This window comes from Mus musculus, chromosome 8, assembly GCF_000001635.26.
Source record: "Mus musculus strain C57BL/6J chromosome 8, GRCm38.p6 C57BL/6J".
Classification (NCBI taxonomy): Eukaryota; Metazoa; Chordata; class Mammalia; order Rodentia; family Muridae; genus Mus; species Mus musculus.
The window spans coordinates 80,655,248-80,677,942 of record NC_000074.6 but is presented as its reverse complement, the minus strand read 5'-3'; the positions used below and the strand labels follow the sequence as shown (position 1 = coordinate 80,677,942).

General features: G+C 43.5%; 1 protein-coding gene across 1 annotated transcript in view; it reads right to left on the bottom strand.

Annotated features, from left to right (window-relative positions):
• Positions 1-22,695, bottom strand: part of Frem3 (Fras1 related extracellular matrix protein 3) — an 84,519-nt gene that overhangs the window by 17,615 nt on the left and 44,209 nt on the right. The window contains exons 3-5 of the mRNA NM_001167898.1: positions 14,427-14,573; positions 8,972-9,202; positions 8,614-8,739 (exon numbers count right to left, since the gene is read on the bottom strand). Of these exons, the coding sequence (NP_001161370.1) occupies positions 8,614-8,739; positions 8,972-9,202; positions 14,427-14,573 (504 nt within the window). The remainder of the gene's footprint in view (positions 1-8,613; positions 8,740-8,971; positions 9,203-14,426; positions 14,574-22,695) is intronic.

Below are 22,695 nucleotides of genomic sequence, written 5' to 3'. Positions count from 1 at the left end.
CTCCAGTGAAGACTTGTGTGGAATCCCCAAAAGCTTGGATGCAGTCCCGAGGCAAAAAGTTTCATGGAAACTTAGTCTCCTGGAGCCTTGGCATCCTGTAGCACGAATGCTCCAAACTTGACCTTGCATTAGTCGGTGAATGGATCTGTGTGCTTTCTTTCAGTATTGTTTTATTATAGGTGACTCCAAGCAATGATTTGTCAAATACCTAAGCTAGATTGAACTTTGCTTCCTGGCCTTCACCACTGTCTTAGGCAGTCCTGGAGCTGACCCTGGGCTTAGAATTTCGTAAGAATGTTACTCATTTAGATGAAATGCCACAGTGTTGACAGTTAGTGCTAGTATTCTCAGGGCTATCTCAAAATAGTAAACTTAGAATCCTCATTACAGTCAGGTATGACAGACTACATTACATAGTAGAAGAAAGTTGGTGAGTTCTTCTGACAAATGGAGATTCCCTATAGACACTCAAAAGAGCAGCCAAGTTACTCCCATATGCAAAAATTTACAATGGCCTAGGAAGAAGTAGGGTTGTGGTTTAAGGAAGAACTAGAGTATTGCATTATTCATGAAAAGGACAGCAAGAGCAGAACCCCCTGGTGCAAGCTTTCACAAAGCTCAGAGGAATAGCATAAATTGTGACTAGGGTGTAAAATCCTCACCTGGCTCCTGTCAATAGCTGACTTTAGATAAGGCTGATCGTATCTCAGTTGTAAACACTGCCTGGTTCCTGTCAGTCTTTATGTATGCATTTTTCTGTTTTGTGTCAGCAAACTTCAATGTACCTTGGCTGATGTGTCACCTAACTTCTTTGTTTTCTTCTGTAATATGAGTCTGATGCTCGCTTTGAGAAAATACATTCAGATACAGCACTCTCTCTGTGTCAGTGTCTGTTTGTCACTTTTTGCTGACTCCTTGCTCACCTGAATACTGAAACCCTGGTTCCCTATGGGTTGAGAGACTGACTGACCCCAGTCTGTGGCACCTTTCCTGCTTTGATCACCTGCAATTCAAAGATTCCTACAGGTGGCTACCCAACTCCTAAAGTGGGCCATTCAGAGGAACAGAGAGTAACTAACTTGTTTTTCAGTTTGTCCATTGTCCAAAAAAATGTCATTCAGTCTAAGTCCAAGAACATAGAACGAGGTACCAACAAACACAGAGAAAAACAATCATCAACCACACAGACAGCTCGACCCTGCTACGGGCAGGTGTCCAGCTCCAAGAACACAGAAAAAGATAATCAACACACAGTTTGCCCCTTCCATGGGCCCAGTTACAGACATCAGGTGCTCCTGCCCATACGGCAGGAGCCAGATAAACAAGGTTATAGCAAGGCTTGGCTCACGCCAATATTGTCTTCTATTGTTTCCAGAAGGAGCAGAGCCTTCCTGGTTCCCTCCAGGGAGGACTGAAGCATACTCCAGCTTCCTGCAGTCACGACATTAAGGTATGTCTGACTGTCACAGTTGACTGCACCAGACACCGTAGGCTCTCTGAGCCTCTCTACACTTGCAAGCAAAAGTTCAAACAGACTTACAAACTCAGACTTTGACGAACAGAAAGACAAACAGGAACCAGTAAAAGCTCGAGACCTCCAAATCAACACTCCAGTGTGTTTCCACAAGGAATTACTTCCTAGCCAATGCACCAAATATAAGGTTCTTTCTTTCTTTCTTTCTTTCTTTCTTTCTTTCTTTCTTTCTTTCTTTCTTTCTTTCTTTCTTTCTTTCTCTCTCTCTCTCTCTCTCTCTCTCTCTCTCTCTCTCTCTCTCTCTCTCCCCCTCCCCCTCTCTCTCTTTCGGTTTTATTCGAGACTGGGTTTCTCTGTGTGGCCCTGGCTGTCCTGGAACTCACTTTGTAGACCAGGCTGGCCTCGAACTCAGAGATTAGCCTGCCTCTGCCTCCCAAGTGCTAGGATTAAAGGCATGCGCCACCACTGCCCGGCTTAAAATTATATATTTTAAAAATTAAGTCTGAAATATCAGTAAAAATACTGATCTGTAGGGGGTATTTTCGGGGCTGTGGGGGTAGGGGAAGAGGTGGGAGGGAGAGAGCCCGCATCCAGCCAGAGTTCCTGTGCTCTGGGCAGGCAGATGTGGGAGGACTGCTAGACGCTTTCCATGCGGCCCTGGGTGGGCATCTGGCTGTGTGAAGCCACTGACCCCACACCGCAGAGGGTGGACAAGGAGAAGCACCCGTTCTTTGGCATCCCATGCTGGATAGGGCAGAGGAGCTGAGAACAGAATAGGGGCCCCAGGACAACACTCAGCCCTGAAGGGGAAGGAAGAGAGGTCAGGGGGAGAGGCCATGTGAAACTGTAGCTCTGAACTTATAGAATGAAACACTGCTTTGAACTTTTAATTGACATTCTTCCATATCTCCCTTTTTGTGTAACATTTTATCTGTGAGGATTTTCTAAAGAACTTTTGTCTAAGAAGATATAAAAAGGCTGAAAGAAGAAATAAAGTGTGGCTGTTGGGGCTCTGCATCTACTAAATATGTGTGTGTGGTTTTTTTTTGTGTATATATATATATATATATATATATATATATATATATATACACATACATATATATACACACACAATAAGCATATATGCATATGTGTCTGTCTGTCTCTATATATGTATATACATATGTATATCTATCTATCTATCTATCTATCTATCTATCTATGTGCATGTGTACTTGTGAAATTGATGAAACTGGTGGTCAGGTCCAGCAAAGTATGTGTGTGTGTGTGTGTGTGTGTGTGTGTGTGTGTGTGTGCATGTGTTCATGTGTGTATACATGACTTTATATCCTTTTCTTTCTCACTGACCTTTTAAGAGTTAAAAGAGTTCAGAGTTTCTTGCTGAGATAATTAAGTTTTGTTCCATCAGCAGTGCTGACCCCATAAATTGTACATTGCTATCAGTGGGGACCTTCATAGGCTGCTATTAGCATTGACTCCAATTGCCAACAACATACTCGCTCCCTTCCTCCATTACCTAGATGCTGGGTGGCCCCTGACAACCAGGTCTACTAGGTGTGTTTTATTCAACCGGATAAAGCCAGTCATTAACTCATGACATACTCAGTTTCAGCCTGACTGACACAATGATGTCATTGTGTCACAATGACACAGGATGACCCAACATTACTCCTGCTCCTCTGGGTTTATGGTTTGCTTTTCATTGAGTGTTTCTTTCAAGAAGAGTGGTTTCCTAACAAGAAAGTGGTCAATAAGTAAGAAAAGATAGATGAGGTCTACTTTGTGAACAATATTGAGCCAGGAACTATCTAATTAGCAAGTTTTTATACAGAGTGTCATTAAAACAAAAACATTTCACTGAAGAGCAATAAATGTTAGTTGGGCTGGTTGTATCTCTCAAGGGACATTTGTTAATGTCTGGTGGCATTTTGAAGACTCACAGCTAGGGCTGGTGGATGCTTCTGATTTCTTATATCTAGAGGCCAAGGATGTTTGCATAATATCCTACAAACAATAAATTCCTCTCTGACCCTGAGGACAGAGGATTTAACAGTATACATATCATTTATCTTGGTCTGTTCAAAATCAAGCATAATGACAAGGCACTTGAGACATATTTTGAAGGTTTTCACGGTTTTGTGTTTGGCTGTATTTTCAGAGATGGACAATCCTGTGGTCTGTTCTTTAAGATTCCCTGTCAAGAGACTATGGAGAGGGCTCAGGGGGTAACAGCACTTCCTTCACAAACAAGAAGAATTGAGTGTGAGCTTTAAGTGGCTGTGCAAAATGACAGGCATAGAGGTGCAAGCCTGTAACCCCAGTACTTGTGGACAGAAATTGGTAGATTCTAAGAGCTCATTGGCCAGACAACCTTGCTGAAATGTGAGCCTCAGGTTCAGTGAGAGACCAGGCAGCACATGATATCTGGCTATGGCTTCTGCATTCACAAGCATGGCACATACCTACACATTTGAATGCATGTAACACATGGATACACACGTATAAACCTATACACAAAAAAGGTTCTATCTTGAAACACCAGATACAACCAAATGCATGTAGAATTTTTAATAACTCTAACTTAGTTTTACTCTTAAAATTAAAAAAAATCCTAATCTTTGCTATTACCATGAGTGTGTGTGCCCAATATGTACTGTGTGTGGTTGTAGCATGTGTGGAGGTCAGAAAACTTTTGGAGTTAGTTCTCTCCTTCTGTGTTCTAGGGTTCAAACTCAGATGGTCAGACTTGAGTGGCAAGAGAGTTTGCCTTCTGAACCTTCTTGCTAGTCCTGGGTCTACTCCTGCTTTGGTCTTGAAGAATGAAAAGAAAATTAGGTGGGCAGAAGCGCTCCATTGAGGAAGTTGTCCTCCAGTCCTCTTCCTCCTATTCCTCCTCCTCCTCTTCTTTTTAAAATTTGTTTTGTTTTGTTTTTTCAAGACAGGGTTTCTCTCTGTAGCCTTTGTTATCCCGGAAATAGCCCCATAGACCAGGTTGACCTCAAACTCACAGAGATCCACCTGCCTCTGCCTCTGGGATTAAGGGCATGAGCCATCACTCCCCACCAAAGTCTTTCTTTTTCGCCAGCTAATTACAGGGGCATGCACTTAATTCTAGAGAGCCCAGCACGTCTATGAAAGATCACATGAGCCTTACACAGAGGAAGTGGTCAGTGGCTGGGGGTGTAACAAGTGTGCACTTTTAAACCATACTTCTTCTGGTGTGATAACTATTGTTGGTTGTCACCTTGACTAGATCTGGAATGAACTACAATCCAGAAATGGAGGGCATACCTGTGATCTGGCTCTTAAGATAGGAAGACAACATGCCTTTGATCAGGATATTCAAGGGTTGGGGGAGGGAGAAGACACATGCCTTTAAACCAGATCTTGAGGTGGGATGACACACCTTTTATCTGGGCCACATCTTCTGGAAGCTTTTGTAAGAACATAGTGGAAGGAAAGCTTTTGGTTCTTCTTTACCTGCTTGCCTTTGCCTTGCTAGCATATCCATTACTTCACTGGCATGGGTGATCCCAGCATATATGGAAGACCATCTGAGACACCCAGTCTTTAGGACTGAGTAATTGCTAGGTTCTTGGACTTTCCATTCACAGCTAGCCATTGATGGATTAGTTGGCCTGCAACCTGTAAGTCATTCCAATAAATTCCATATATATTTACATATTTATATAATATACAAATATGTATGGAATCTACATATATATATGTCACACACACACACAATTCTCTGTCCACAATCAGAGGGCCTCCCAGAATGCAGTGCAATGAAGTTGTAACCAGAGGAGCAGTTTGTCAGAGCTCATGTAACTGCTAAGCTAGACAGGTCTACTTGGGGTCCACCCATCGCTCTGCCTCTGGAAATGAACTGGGAAGCTGAGAGAAGAGCTTTGTGAATCAGCTGGCAGAGGAGGTGGTGGTGAGATGGGAGTTGCCTCCCTGGAGCTGACTCTTCTGTAGAACATGATTTCCTGTTGTGTCTCTACATCTGAAAGGTGTTCTCAGAAGACTCCATTCCCAGTTGTCACACAGCGCAGAATGCCTGGCATGTGAGCCTGGACTCTACACAAGCACTTATTTTCCTGCTTGTGGTTAAAATAAGGAAACACATAACGGAGCCAGATCTCCCAGCATATAGGTTCATGGCGTGTGCATGAGAATACCTGACCCTTGTGCAACTGTGGGAACTGTCACATCTCACATGGAAGGCCATTGTGGCCCTTGTCCTCATTCCTCCCCACAGCTACTTCAGCGTCTCAGCTGATGAAACTTCAAGATGGACTTTTAAACTTTTCCAAACGTTTATAATAAAGGTTTAACAATCAACAGTGAATAAAACCAACATGGATTTTAGAAACAGTTGAACTGTTCAGTGGACAGTAGACACCTATCTTATTAACAACCCACAAATACTGTCTGTGGCTCTGGGTAGCTATATGTTACAGTTTGGGAAGACTCCCAAGGCTGTTCCATCAAAGGTTTCTGTTCACCTCACACTGTCTACCTCCAACGCCTGATTTTGATTGTCAACTTGACTGGATTTATATTCATCATGGAAACAAGTTTGGCGCATTCTGTGACAGATTAGAACAGGCTTAGTGAAGTGGAAAGACCCACCATACATTCGGGTGGTGCCGTTCTCTGGGCTCTGGTCCTCAGCTCCACAAAAAGGAGAATGAAGTGAATACCAACCTTCTCCTCTGCTTCTAGATGCCAGATGCAGTGGGCTTGTCATGCTCCTGCCTCCGTGCCTTCCCGAGATGCTCTGGGACTATGAGTCAAAATAAACCCTTCCCTGTCATGTTGATCTTGGCAGGTGTTTGTCACAACAGTGAGGAGGTAACTAGCTCTTGTTTCCTGGTGGGAGGGCTCCTCATCTCTACTTTCAGAAAAAGATGTGGAGGTTTGCTGTTGAAGCTGTGAGCATTTCTTCTAGGCTCCTCCCCACAGTTACCTAGTGACAGCCAGGTAGGAGCCTGGCTGCTATAAAATGGCTGTTTCCCCACTTCCTCCCCCCTTACTTTCTCTCTCCCTGTCCTCTCCCCTCCCCACTTCTCTCCTTGTGTTTTCGGCTCACCTTTTCCCTTCTTTTTCCTTCTCTCTCTTTCTGTCCCTCACCTCCTTCTCTGTCCCCTCTCTTTCTCGCCTATGACTGGTACTTCAGGTGGGGATGCCTCAGCACAGACCCCTCTCCTGTTGCATCATGCCACTGCATTTCAAAACATATCAAAAACAAAGTATGAGGTTTTTTTCGGGGGGGGGGGAGGGGCAGAGTAGGAAGAACTAAGTCTTTACAGATAATACAGCAGCAACAACAGGGGCCAGATTTGAAGACAGGCTGTGTGACTTGATAGTGTCTGAACCATACATAAAAACCAGAATATGGGACTGGGAGATGACTGAGTGATGCTGAACAAGCCTGAGGACCCAAGTTCAAACCCCAGAACTGGAATACAAGCACCTCAGTGTAACCGTTATGTCTTTAGTCTGTGGAGGTCAGAGGCAAGGGGATCAATGGCTTGCTGGCCTAGCTCCCTTCAAGATGTTTGATTCTGGAACCATAATGGCCCAGGGAAACAGAGTAAGGGTAGAGGAAACTTCATCCCTGGATACTTCAGAAGAGATGGCAAGAGTTGGCTCCCACCTCACTCCCAACCTGGTGCCATAAAGTTGGCCACCCCACCATCTACCCTAGCAAGAATTTATACCCTGCTAGCTATCAGGCTTCCCTCCTTGTTTGGCCTTATAAGATCTCCCCTCCCCTCCTACAGCCCCTGAATATGCAGATGAAGCATCTCCCAGCACCCCTGTCCTGGCCAGTGGTGCACAGCCACACAATCCTTACCCTAGAGACCCTGTCTACCTCTCCAGGGACATAAATGGCCCCTTTCTCCCCAGTATGCCCCATATTCACTGCTGAACAAGATCCTACCTGCACCCACCCACATCCAGCTAATTCTCTTTGACCAGTCCAGCCTGCTGGTGTGCAGTGAGCTTGGCTATCCTGAGCAGGAGAAGCAGACACTGGCTGGCATTTGATATCATTTTCTAGCCTCTATGTGCCATGGGTGCATTCTCATTCTCTCTCTCTCTCTCTCTCTCTCTCTCTCTCTCTCTCTCATACACACACACACACACACACACACACACACACACACACACACGAACTCATGAACCCCCCTGTCCTATACATAAATAGATACCTATCACCACTCCGAACATCTAGAACACTGGGAGCCCGGAGAGCCAAGGAAGCTGAGTCCCCATCTGCAGGAATCAGGACAAATGGTGAGGACTTGGCCAGAACTCTCAGCTCCCATACTTTTAAACCCCTTCTCACTTAGAAACAACCAGAGAAATCCAAACAAGCTCTCCTAGCCACATAGGATACCTCTTATCTCTCTCAGCGCTAGCTTCCCCACACCATCATCTTGAGTTAGGCCACACCTGACATCTTCCTCTTCTTCCCCCTGTTCAGTTTTCTTGTTCTCCCTGCCGTTGAATCTCTGCTAAATGCGTGAGGCAGACTGCCTTGCTCTAGTCAGAACTAAACAAAAGCTTTTTCTTATTCCCACGTCGGTGGTATTCAATGAACTTAAGGGGTAAGATTCAGGAGAGATAAATTTTCTTCCTGTACACAGAGAAGCCACAAAGTATGGGACCATATCTAGAGGTGTGTGAACTCCCGATCTCAAGGTACAGTTGTAAGACTGAGAGGCTGAAGAGTGACAGAGTGACGTAAGCTATTTCACAATGTTTCTTTGAAGCCACAAAGACCCATCAGAATAGGAGTGCCATCAGTTTGTCGCAACTGTTTCACTCGAGTGTCTCATGGGACTTTCACAAAACTTAGTGAAATGCTGAGAGCAGGCATTCTTGTTCCAATGTTGAGTACATTTATCTCTGCTCGAAGGAGACCAAATAGCACCTGAGCTCTCAGAGCACCTCAGCGGAGCCAGCCACAGAGGGAAACTGCAACTTACAGCTCCGCTCCTGGCTGAGCCTGGTGTCCGATGCCGCGCCCTCCCCCTGCCTTTCCCACACTCAGAATCACTGCAACCCCATTCTAATAGGCCCATTGCCAGGTGCACTCTCCCTAACCCCACGGAGTCTCAGACCTGGTCGAGTAGAGCAGATGACCGTGAGCTCCTGGCTCGTGTCTCCAGATCGTCTCACAGGAACCAGAAACTCCCCAACAGCTTCTGCCAGTTGGTATTCTGCCTCTGGAATGTAAACTGTTGATTCTAGAAAAGACCAGAGAAGACATTTCAGCAAGATTAAAATACCAGGTCCCTGGTATTTTATCACACCTACGCAGAAAGAAGCATGCAGCCACCGGCTCCTATGTTTGCAACATGATTAACTGCATCATTTATGAAAAGGGTGGGGAGTATTTGTTATTAAGTAAAAAAGCAGGAGATTTGAGTTTAGGGGATCCCCTCTCCCTTCTCCCTTATTAAATCGTGTGTGGCATACCATCTTCAGGATCTACAATTTCAACTGTTGCCATCTCTGGAAACTCCAGTGCAGCCGCGCCAGGTTCAGAGAGAATGATCTGGAAAGTTTCTGAGGTCTCGTACTTGGTATCGGGTATAAGTCCTACCCTCCATGTGGCTGTAGACTGGCCGGGACTGAACTGGACCAGCATAGGAGCCTTTCCTTTAAAATCCTTATTTTCTTCTGCAGTGTCTCCTTTGGTTCCAATGCCTGAAGAAAAGCCAGAAAACTCACCATAATCCTCAGGGTCTGAAGAAATATTTTCCCCTTCAACTCGTTTCTATTGTTGACAAACACAGATAACATAGTTATTGCTTCTGTTTAGTGTCTGGAGAAGATATTTGTGAACACTGTTCTCAGCTACAAGAGGAAGCATAAATGAACTGAGTCAGGAGGAAAGCAGGAAGGAAGAGAGGGAGGGAGGGAGAGAGGAAGGAAGGGAGGGAGGGAGGGAGGGAGAAAGGGACAGAGGAAGAGAGGAAGGGAGCTAGAGAGGGAGAGAGGGCAGGGTGCAGCTCGGTGCTAGAGCAATGTCTATGTATGTGCCAGGCCTTGAGTTCCACTGCAAAAAGAAGATCTACTGTTGGGAAGCATGAAGGAGCAAAGACAGAAAATGGATCCGGGAGAGTAGATTTATCTTGTTTGTTTATCTTAGCATATATTAACCCATGACCTCCGATTGGTCAAATCCTGGGAGTTTGAAGATGAGTGAGAACTTAACAGCCCTCAGAAAGCTCACTGTTTAAATAGAATGGAGCGGAACATGAGCCCCGTGGAGGCTTGGGCTGCCACTCATCAAGGAGTGCCAGGGCACAGCTTGGTACATAAACGTCTTCAATAAATATCACTGAGAGAATATATTCTGACAGTTCAATTTCTGTCATCTCTGAGTAACTATCTTATCTATCTATCTATCTATCTATCTATCTATCTGTCTGTCTGTCTGTCTGTCTGTCTGTCTGTCTGTCTGTCTATCATCTATCTATCTTTTGAGACAGTGTTCACATAGTCCAGATTGTCCTCCAGCTCTCTATGTAGCTGAGTATGACTTTGAACTTCTGATCTTCTTGTTTCCATCTCCAAGTTCCAGGATTATAGGTATGAACCACCATACCTGGTTTTATTTAGTGCTGTGGAGCCAAGCCAAAGCTTCCCACATGCTAGACACTCACCCCTTCCAAATAAAAATGAGCGTATCCCAAGCCTGTTTAGTGACTTTTGATTGTGAGATAATTTTTAGTAACTTTCCAGACAGTTAGATCCCTGATAATGAAAATGGAGAGGTGGGGACTGAATGGAGGAGGTAGCAATTAGTAACGTATGAAAGAAACCGATCAACAATAATAAAAGCAACAACTCAGCAGTATGTAAAATAGCCGGTGTCAGACACGGCAGTCAAGACTCGGTGAAGAGCCAGAGCTGGAACAGGGATCTGGACTTGGCACTTTCTTTCTTTCTTCTTGTAGACTGTGTGGTCTGCTGCTAGACCCTGTCTCAGTGGTCTGGGGAGTCAGGAGGACTTTCAGGAGTGGAGGACAGAGGCCTGTTAGAGGTTCCCTTCAGGCAACAACAAGAGGTGGCTATTACAGTCATGTCTTAGGGTTTCTGCCAGAGTGGGCCCAGCAATCTGCTGGAAGAGACAGACAGTAACACATAGGCCTCTTCTGTGAGCCAGAGGATGGCAAGTGCTATAAGGGTGTTGGTTTAGGTGTAAAGGAAGGCCTCCAAGGCATCTGTCTCACATAGCCAAGTGCTTACACACACACACACACACACACACACACACACACACACACACACACAGACACACACACACAGACACACACACACACAGACACACAACTTTAAAGCTGGAGTATGGAAATTCTTCCTGACATATTAATTCAAACTCATAAGGAGGCCTTGGATGACAAATTGCAGAAGCCAAGTCCTAAAAGAGAAAGAAGACTTATTTCAGCTGAAGGTCTTGGCAGCCATCACAACCATGCAATGAAGAAAGGACCTGAGGTATGGGTGAGGCTTCGGCTGTCCTAAGTGAAGCCTGTTCCTGAAGCCTCCTGTATAGCTCCTTTCCTTCATTAGCTACTTTCCTCTGCATTAGTCCTTCCTACTCTCCTTCTAAGCCTGTCTGGGAAGCTCCTAATGATCATTTGTAAAATGTAAAATGTAAAATGAATGACAACCACAAAAAAGGCACACACCTTTGATCCTAGCACTCAGAGGTAGAGGCAGAAGGATCTCTGTGTGTTCAAGACCAGTGTGAGTTCTAGGATCGCCAGGGCTACACTGTGAGATCCTGTCTTGAAGCTGCCCATGTAGGAAGAAAATGAAGATAACATACCCTTGTTTGATTCCTCAAGAGATTATAAAGGCAAATTGACTTCTGAAGGCCCTGGTAGCTAACAGTGCTGTAAAAATGTAGTGGGTTCTTAGAACAATTATTACTAATGATTAATGATGGCAGTTGGATCCTCTTTGTTGGCCCTGCCTATGTGTTTACTCCAAAGAGCTAGGTTAAGCTGGTAGGTGTTTGTAAAGCATAGAAAATTTGACATTGCACATGTCCTTAAGTAAGTTACAACCTCAGTGCTGGGTTAAAACAATGATACATAATAAAGTAATTAAAGCTGAAACAGCAATTAAATATAAAATAATACTTCAGAAGAATAGCTAGAACTAATGTATTAGTATGTGACAATATATTACTCTATACTTAAAAGACTTTTAAAAGAAGTTCATTGCAGCTTTATTCATAGAAGACAAAAACTGGAAAAAACCTAGATGTGTCCCAAACAAAAAATGTACAAGTAAAATGTACGTTTACAGAATGGAGTATTGCTCAGTTGTTTAAAGAAATGGACATCATGAGATTTGTAGGCAAATGGATGGAACTAGAAAAGATCATCCTGAGTGAAGTAACTCAGACCCAGAGAGACCAATATGGTCTGCATGCACTTATAAGTGGACATTAGCTGTTAAGCAAATGATAATCATGCTACAATCCACAGACTCAGAGAAACTAGGTAAAGAGGAGGGCTCTTGGGGGCATATGGATCTCTCTGGGAAGGAGAAATAGAATAGATTTTATTGGTGGACTGGGGGTAGGTGGGATCAGGACTGGGAGGTATCAGGTTGGGTGGTGGGATGGGGGGGGTAAAAGGGTGGAAGGAGAGAATTTGGGGAGAGGCAGCTGGAATTGGGGGCATTTGGGGAGCAGAGTGGAGACCTAATGCAGTGGAAACCTTCTGGACTCTATGAGGGGGGCCCTAGTGAGGAGTCCTAGTAATGGAGGGTAGAGAGTCTCAACTGGTCGTTTTTGGAAGCGAGGCAAGGCTTCCAGTGGTGGAACTAGGTTGCATTCAGTTGAGTTGTTGGCTGAGGAGGTTCTGTAGAGGTCTCCTGTTGTGGATTGCTGTTTGTATTTTCTGCTCCCTCAAGAGGGGTGCATGTACTCAGGTGAGGTCAGGTGAAGTCTTAATTGGTCGGATAAGGCTAGAACCTGTGATTGGGCAGTGGAAGGAAAAGGCAGAGCTGAAAGTTTTAGAGAGGGGAAAGAGGAAGAAAGAAGACAGAGAGATGGGAAGATGAGAGAGATGGAGGATGGAAGAAGTGGAGGAAGAAGATGAGTTGGGGCCATGTGGCCTGAAGGAGCCACAGGTAGCTAGGGATTTTATAGTTGGGCAATAGAGCAGTGTAGGGTACATTTGCCCAATCTAGGTGTGCAGCTTGTATTTATATCAATTGAATTTTACATCCTTTGTGTGGGCATTTTGGGGCTGGAGATTTATCATTATAAATCTGGCTGGTGTATTAAGTCTCTAGAGTTATCATTTTATGGGGCTAAGGGGATCTGAGTGAGTGGTAGCTGGCTTTCTTCAGGCTAGCCACAGAGGGTGGATTGTCTGGGGAAGATTGGAGTGGCTTGACAGCAGCTGGCCATGGAAAACAGGGCAAGTTTGAGGCTGGCCACAGAGGTGGATGAGACCACTTTTGTCAGCAATTAGCCAGATTTAGTGTGGATCATTCGTTTTTTAAAACTACACTCTACAATCTCCAAACAATCCAGGCTAATGTTAAGACAGAAAGTTACTCTCTGAAAACTGGCAGCAAGGCCCACTGCAGTGAACAATATCTACACAGCTCATTGAATGTAGAGAGGTCATTTGACACCTGCATGGAGCCTTTGCCAGTATGTTCTAAGTCTCTTTGGTGAAGGGAGGTAGTCCCAGGCTATGGAAAGAGAAACCTGAACACCAACCCAGCAGCAAAACTCTGGACTTACAATCTGTCCTCCCTGCAAGAAATGCTGGCATAGAAGTTGTGGGAATGGCCAACCAATGCTTGGTTTAACTTGAGGCTCACACCATAAGAGGGAGTCCATGGCCTACACTGGCTGGATAGCTAGGAACTGGACTCAGGATAGCACAGAGACCTAGGGAAGAACCAAACATGGCTGGGAAAAATCAATTAAATGACTCCCAATAATGAAATGATTTCTAATGCTATTCTGCTCTACTCATAACTTGGTGCCTCATCTGGTTCTCACCAGAGAGGCTTCACTCAGCAGCAGATGGGAGAGAGTGCAGAGACCCACAGTCAGACATTTTTCAGAGAGTCTAAAGTGGAGGTCTTCGGTGGGCCCTCCCTTTAGAGATCAGGGAGCCCCACAGAAGTGGGGACAAAATGATTGTAGGAGTCAGAGGGGATGGAGGACACCAGAAGATCATGGCACACTGAATCAACTAAGCAAGGCTCACAGAGACTGAAGCAGCAAGCACAGGGCCTGCATGGGTCTACACCAGGTTCTCTGTGTATATGCCATGGCTGTTAGCTGGGTGTTTTTGTGGGACTTCTAACAGTGGGAGCAGATGTGTCCCTGACTCTGTTGCTTGTTCTTGAGACTCTTTTCCTCTTATAGGGTTGCCTCATTCATCCTCAGTGTGAGGACTTAGGCTTGTCTTATTGTATCTTGTTTTGTCCTTTTTGGTTGTTGTCTCTTGGAGATCTGCTCTTTTCTGAAGAGGAAATGGAGGGAGAGTGGATCTGAGGGTATGGGATGGTTGTGGGGAGCTGGGAGGAGTGGAAACTGGTTGAGATTTATGGTTTGTGTGAGGAAAAAAAAATCTATTTTCAATAGAAAAAAAAGTTGGTGAGCTGGGGATTGTGGGATGGCTAGGAAATGTCTCAATTTTCCTGGAGTTTTTTGAATTATAGAAAAGGAAAATAATATAATCTATTAGAACAAGGAAACCACACAGAGAACCACAGGATATCAGCTGTAGCTTATCCTGTAGTGCACACAACACAGGTTTCCTGTAACTTTTGTAGGTATTCCATCAGTCCAGCCATCTCTTCTAGTCTGCTCTCTCACGGCTGTCTGAAGCCCACATTTCATGTCTCCATACCCTTTTGCTGACAGCCAATCCTTACTTACTAACGACAGATGTGCCTCCAAGGTATCCCCTGCGGGTGAGAGTCACTTCGAAGAATGGGGAGTCTTCATCCACAATGTAGTATTCTTTTTCCAAAGAAATCCAAGCCCAGTTTAGATGGAAAGGCTGGTTTCTTAGCTGCTTTCCTCCTGTAAGTGTGAGGGATAAAGAAGACGTGAGCAGAAGTGATGAAAGGAATAATGATCAGGACCTATGTATTGTTCTGTTTTTGTAGAGAGGAAAGGCTCTTTATTTTCTAGAGAATATCATAAAGGCTTAGGGGAAGAATACTACAAATCGGTGGTCACAAATTAGATACTCAATACATGTCCGTTAATTTCTTTTTTTTTCTGCTTTTCCTCAAAAGTATATTTTAATAAAAAGAATTCATTGAGCTACTTCAATAGTATTGTATATATTGCTGTATATATTAATCTTGATCCCTTAAGGTCTAAGACAGAAATTAATAGAAAGACTTAAGGTCACCTTGGGCTATGCAGAGAGACTTTGCCTCAAAACAACAATGCCAAAACACTTTGAAAACTTTATTTAGTTCATTTATACCCACTATGTAACCTTTCACATTCTTCATTATGCCTTGGAATCTGCTTGGTTTAGACACCTGACTGTTTTACCAAATTTTATCATGAGCAAAAAGCCCAGTACTCTTTCCTCACTGGTTGCCTTTGTGGTTGGTTTGCTCTCATCGTCTTAGCTAATTCTCAGTTAAATGCAGGTCTCAAGTCTGGACTTATATGGATTTTAGACTACCATCTTCTTCAAAGGGGAAGGTTTTTAGCTAATCTAGAAAGACCTTATCCCACTGTATCCTAATTGTGAGTATTTAGGGATGTGAAAGGCATTCTGTGTCTGACAAAGGCAGAGCAGAGAGGACAGGGGAGTCAACTGTTCCTTAGGACATCTATCCCTTGGTCACTTAGGATTAATCTTTATCCTGGACTTCTTCTGGCTAGGAAAAGATACTAATCACTCTTGCTTTGAATTTTCATTTCTGAGTTTCTATTTCTGTTTTATCTTCAGGAAAAAAAAAAAACAGGTTAAGAGACTAGGGGTCAATGTTCCCCAAGGAAACATTCTCAGGCTTGGAAATTTGCCATCAATGACATCTGACAGAAGTGTAGAGGAAAATGTTCAATGGGAAGTGTCATCAATTCTGCCCTTAATAGACGGGAACCAGGAAGGCTTTGAATTCTAACTGGATCAGCTATATAGCTCATGGTTTGAGGATACAGCATGTCAATTATTTTCATCAGGGTCTTAATTTATTTAGTCTTAATTTTTCATTCGTGTATGTGTGTGTGTGTGTGTGTGTGTGTGTGTGTGTATGTGTGTTGGTATATGTGTATATGTGCACATGGTGTCTGTGGTATGTGTGTGTCTGTCATGTGTATATGTGTGTGTGTGGTGTGTATATGTATGTGTGTATGTGGTGTATACGTGTGTGGTATGTATATGTGATGTATGTGTGTGTGTGCTTGTGTGGTGTGTATGATGTATGCATGTATGTATGTATGTGGTATGTAGTATGTGGTATATATGTGTGTGCTTGTGTATGTGGTATGTATGTGTGTGGTATGTGTTGTGTATGTGTTGTATGTGTGTTGTGTCTGTGCATACGTGTGTGTATGTGTGTGTGGTGTGTGTGTGGTGTGAGTGTGTATGGTAGGTGTGTGTATGTACGGATGTGAGGTAAGTGTGGTGTGTGTGTGGTATATATGATGTGTGTGTGGTATGTATGTGTGTGTGTGGTATGTGTGGTGTGTATGTGTGTGTGTGAGTTTGTCTCTGTATGGGTATGCACTGTGGGTGAAGGTACCAGTGGATGCCAGAAGAGAGCGTCAAAACACATGAAGATGGAGTTACAGGCTGTTGTGAGCTTCTTTGTAAAAGAACATAGACTTGATTTCCACCAGGCTATCTACTCTTGGTAGAATATTTCTTTTTATTAATAGCTGAATCATTTACATTTTAGAATTTCTGCTAGCCATAAGAACAGCCCCTACTTTTATCACAACATCTCAGTTTAAAGCAGTTTGTCCTCCCTTTGCAAAGTGTTCAGTTGCAATGACTACTTCTCTCTGCCTAGGAACTAGCCAAAGCCTTGTTATCCACTGTTATAATGTTAGTTTGCCTATCCTGGAGCAAGATAAGTAACTGTGAAAGTGTCGCTTCCGCAGGCTGAGCTTATCAGTCCCTGTGGCCTCACCTCTAAGGCAAGCCAGTACTTTCTACAAGCCCTTTCATGTTGTGGGGCCACCTATCAATGCTCTCCTAGAGAAAAGACAAACGGCAGCAGTGTGCAGTAAGAAAGCCTGCATGTCCAGACATCAGGGATGTTTGCATCAGTGTGATAGTATGAAGAGACAGATGAAGCCGAGAGGTGAAGCTCATCTGTAGGCATTTGGAGGCTGTTACCACAGACAGTGCTAGATAATGCAGACCTCAGAAACAGAGAAGCAAACACCTATGACACAGTTTTCTAGAGCTTCAGTGTAAGGATACATGCCACAAGTGCATGCAATGAGACACCATGAAGAAAGAACAAAACTAGTCATAAGAAATAAAAAACCCAGCTGGGTGTCTGGTGGCGCATGCCTTTAATCCCGGCACTTGGGAGCCAGAGACAGGTTGATTTCTGAGTTCAAGGCCAGCCTGGTCTACAAAGTGAGTTCCAGGACAGGCAGGGCTATACAGAGAAACCCTGTCTTGAAAAACCGAAAAACAAAACAAAGAAACCCAAACCAAACCAAAACAACAACAACAAAAAAAAAGAAATAAAAAACCCTAAGTGGTGAGAGAGCCTCAGAGCACCCCTTCCACAGAGATGAGTGGTCCCCTCCCTTTGGAACATTACTCATGACCCACAGACTGATTTTAAATATGTACACTTTAAAAGATGTTAAAGACATATTACATTTGAATTAAGTATGGGCTTTTGTCAATGGCAATATTTGATGCTGGGGCTGGCTTATGCATGATGCTACCTTTAAGAGGTGCAGTCTACACGGAGTGTTTCGTTCACTGAGCCATGCCTTTGAAGGGACTGTCACTACTCCAGTGCTGTGAATCATGGAAAACTTCTTTTTGTTTTGATTACATTAGATACTTAGTTACAGTCAAGTAAAGCTCACTACCACAACTATTAATGGAGATAAACAATCGTTTGCAGAATTTCTAACCTTCTGAAATGTCGGTGACTGCTGTCTAGGTTTGAAGCTTTCCATAGTATTTTTGGTGGGGGAGTGTGCTACTCTGTCTCTTCCACAGTATGACATCTTATCAGATCTATACCCAAGGGTGTGAAGTCCTTTTCACCTCTAGGGAAAGCTACATTAATCCATATCAGATTAATGATACCTATATGTGAGTAGCTGACCTCAAGGACTCAGTCCAAAGTGTATTAAAAAACCTGAGAATTTGATGTAGATACAGAGAGCTTAGGTCACGAATGCATGTTGTGATAGGCTACATACACTCTGTCAGCCATTTCTCTGAACCTGAGAGCTCAGATTGCCAGGGCACTACCTTGTTTTGAAGTCATGCCTGCTAGTATGGACACTGGCTAAAGAATCAAGAGAACTCATATCTCACTAAGAAATTTCATTGCAGCAGCCAAGTCAGATAATCCTGGAAAACACTCATATAAAAATACACTGCAAACTAGCTGGGCATAGTGGTGCACACCTTTAATCCCAGAACCCACACGGCAGAGGCAGGTGAATCTCTGAGTTGGAGGCCAGCCTGGTATACTGACAGTTCCAGGACAGCCAGGGCTACACAGAGAAACCTTGTGTGGAAAAACCAAACAACAACAACAGGAACAACAACAACCAACCAAACAAAAACACTGCGAATTAATTAGAGGTTCATTTCTGGAGAGGGTGGCTTCTGCCCTACCTGAACAACCACACCATTATACATTTGGAACTCATCCTGTGGCTGATTTACCTCATTGTTCATTTATCAATTGTATATCCTGTGAGATTTTTGGATGTTATTATTCCCCTTTAAACCTTCTGAATCTAATAAAAATTCTCTCCGTGTGGCAACAAACAGTGTCATTTGTGAGATGATACTTCGAGCATCTCTTCATTTCCACCTAATTTAACAAAGGCACAAAATAACAATTCCTTCATCTTGCAGTGATGAGAATTGAACCAAGGACCTTGAGCCTTCTATGCAAATTCTCTACCACTGAGTTACTTATATCCCCAGTGCACAGTGAGACCCACATCTTCACAATTCTCTTATCAGGTTGAGAAAAGTGAGAAGAACACATCAAATCTTTATCCAAATACTAGATTCAGTAGTATATTTTATACAGGTATCAAATTATTATATTTTACACTGCAAATGCACACAAATACCACTCAGCAAAAGACAAAAACAAACAAACAAACAAACAAACAAACAAACAAACACCAAACCACTAGACATTGCATTGAGGAGGACTCAATGTATAAGTCTTATTGGTAAAATAAAGCTTCCTTTAAAAACGAAAGAACTTAGAGTCAGCAGCACTTGCAGACAAGCCTGCTGCTCTGAGTTTGATCCCCAGACCTCATACAACAGGAGAGACCCTGCTCTTGCAAGTGGTCCTTTGACTAGCTCACATGTGCTAGGGATGTAGCTCAGTGGAACAGATTAGAAAATGAATGCAAAACTTTAAAGCTTAAAACCAGATTATAGGGGCTGGAGAGATGGCACAGGGGTAATGAATACTGGCTGCTCTTTCATACGACTCAGGTTCAATTCCCACCATCCACTTGGCACTTCACAACTGTCTGTAACTCTAGTTCCAGGGGATCCAACATCGTCACATGTATACATACCAGCCAAACACCAATGCACATAAAATGAAAATAAGTAAAGTATTTAAAAACAGGGGTTACAAACAACCAGAGAGGGGCTGGCTCAGTGGTTAAGAGCACTGACTGCTCTTCCAGAGGTCTTGAGTTCAAATCCCAACAATCACATGGTGGCTTACAACTATCTGTAATGAGATTTGATGCCCTCTTCTGGTGTGTCTGAAAACAGCTACAGTGTACTTATATACATATATACATAAGTACTTAAATAAATAAATCTTTCAAAAATATCAACCAGAGAAAAACTTGAAAGTATATATAATACATTCTGACTTCCTAATAGGAAAAATTAAATACAAAAGAATAAATTAGCAGTTGTTGTCAAATGTTTAGCATTAGAAAACATTAATTTATGTTTCATTTAGACAAATTATATTACTTAGTGTAAACTCAAGGGAACTTGACAAGGCAAGGGTGAGCTTTAAGTTCTCTGGTGGTCCAAGTCTGAGTCAGGAGAATGAACTTTCTGGAAGGCACAGGAACTGTCTGAATTGTGCAGTCCTTGCCCTGGATACACAGTGTTATTGTGCCTTTCCACCCCTACCATCTCCTGGGGAAAACCAATTGGTAACAAGCGCTATGAATGCCAGGAGTGGGTGAGCTTGATGTTTGACAAATTAGGTCCCTGTGGTTCTGTGACCATGTGGCATTGCAGGTCACAGAGCTAGTAAACAAAAGCTATGCAAAGCCTATCATGGTGCTTGCTCTTTTCTACCACCTCTTACCGCTCTTACTGCCTCTGCAGAGAATGCACAATTTGTCATTTTCACTGTGCGGGGGAGGGGAGGGGCAGAGCCTTGAAACCGCATGCTTCATGTTGTTGACAGTGCTCCCCTGGGTCGTGGCTTATCTGCTATTTTTACTGTGGTAGCACCCTCACAACATGCAACTGGCTGCAGGAAGATCTCTCTTTTTTGTTATGGAGCTGATTGCAGGTTTCATGTTGATGCACATAGCCAAGTTACTGGTGATAAATAGGGCCCCAGTAAGTACCTTTGTGGTAGCTGAATGCCTCCTCCTGGAAAAACTATCTTGCATGTGGATGAAACTGTAGCATGGACACCTCTAATAGTGTAACCTATGCATCACTCATGCATACATTTCTCCTACTGATTTGCTGCAGAATAGGTAGTGGGTTCAATTTTCTAGTAACAGCATTGTATGAAGTCAAGTTTTATTCTAGTTGGCAACAGAGCAGTCAGTACCTGTGGCGGAACTTTTGGAGTTTTAGTTTCTAAAATGTGCTGTGTGATTTTTCAAGTTTGTGGGTCGTGTTCTAGAGAGACCTTTTGAAGATTTAATTCATGTGTGGATGCATGCCTCTGTAGGTGTGTGTACACGAGTGCAGATTCTTGTGGAGGCCAGAAGAGGGGATTGGATCTCTTGGAATTACAGGTGGATTCTGGAACTGAACTCCAGTCCTCCGCTGTTGTTGACTGCTGAGCCATCTCTCCAGCACTTAGTTAGAGAAATATTTTAAAAACAATTAAAATAATGCGTTTCATGTCACACGCGCATGTATGTGTGTGTATCCTTTTTTCCATATTTTATAAACTGATCATGCCATCCTGATCATACAGGCTTATAATGATTGTCATTGGAAAAATGAGAGTATTTATGATGAATATTTACTGAATAGCTACCCTACATTGTACACCTTAGGAAAGTCAACTTTCTTATAGAATAAAGACTTCTACTTATTTCTGAGTGTCCAGCACATGAGATGGTCACCAGTGAGCATGTGTTGGGGTCAGCAGCTGAGGGCTTTGAAATCGTGGTTGTAAAAATCCAGAATTGACTGACTATCGTGGTAGAGAACACATGGCAGCAGGCAGAGAAGGCACAGAGGTGGATCACAGGGATGCCACATTCAGGAAGCAGAGGGCAAGCAGGAAGTGGGTCTGGGCTATATTTATTGAGATGGGTTTTCCATCTCATTTCTGTTTATTTGGTGTGCATAAAGACTAAAATAAAACAAAACACCTTACAGCAAATGAAGTACTCATTCAAATGGGTTCCTTCCTGCTTCAGGGAAAAGAATAACAGCCAGGATATATTATGAACAGTAAAGAAAGAAGCTGGCTAATGAAACAGAATCTAAGGATAAGTACCCTGCAGTTGAAGTGGACCCTGTGGGTTAAGCTAACATCTGTGTCCATCTATTCTTAACACTGACACGTTGAACTTGAAGTAGAAAGCTGTATAAACTCTGGAGTCCAGTTCATAACAGGGCTTAAACCCTGGACTTTGGGCACTGAAATACAAATAGCTCAGAAACAATTGTTCAGGGCCAATTTCCAAGTTAGTTTCCTATTGCCATGTAAGAATGCTACAGCCTAAGTACATTAAAAACAATAACATATATACATTCTTAGTTGCAGTGGGTCATTAAAAATGAGAGTATATATACATTTTCTCCTCGATTCAGTGGGTCAGGTGTGTGGCTGTGCTAGGACCTTGGATCAGGCTCCAAAGGACTAATACCAAGGAGCTAGGTGGTCTCCTCTCTTAACTGAGAGGAGAAGATGCTTCAGATACACTTGGATTGTCGGCAGAGGCTGATACCCAGTCTGCAACTGAAGCTCCTAGCAGCTTCCCACACGACAGTGGCTTTAGGCTACAATGAGCTTCAGTAAGGTTCCTGCACTCTCCACACTCTGAAGATCTAGTGGAAACTTCACAACATGATCATTTGCTTCTTCAAGGCTTTAGTACCCATTAGCAGGATGGAGCCCACCTGCCCCCTCACCCCCACCACGCACACACAGGTGTGTGGAAACCTAATCACAGTAGGGCATGCTAGTGCCCTTGATGTATTCTGGTTACTTGAAGTGTGTTAGTTCCTCCCCTATAGCTCTGATAACACTACAACCAAGGCAGCTTATGGAAGGATGGTTGCATTTGGTTTGCAGTTGCAGAGGGATTAGAGCCCATTATGGCAAGAGGAGTGGCAACAGGCAGCAGACATAGTGGGTGGGTAGAGCAGAAGCCGGGAGTTCACAATTTCCTTTCAAAAAGCTGATTTAAAGGAAATTAAAAAATTAAAAAAAATGTGTGTGTGTGTGTGTGTGCGTACATACATGTGCTGCAGAGGTCAGAGGTCTTGGACCCTCTACCACAAGAGCTGAACTTACAGACAGCTGTAAACTGTCTAATATGGAAGATGGGAATCAAACTATATGCTCTGGGAGACCACGCTCTGGGAGAGCAGTATGTGCTCCTGACCACCGATCCATCTTTCTAGCCCAGGATTCAACATCTTGAGTCACAAACAGGAAGAGGAGAGCACACAGGAAAGGCGACAAGGCCAAATCTGCCCTGGTGACATTTCTTTCAGCAAGACCATGCCTTTACACCTCCAAACAATGCCACCAACTGGGGA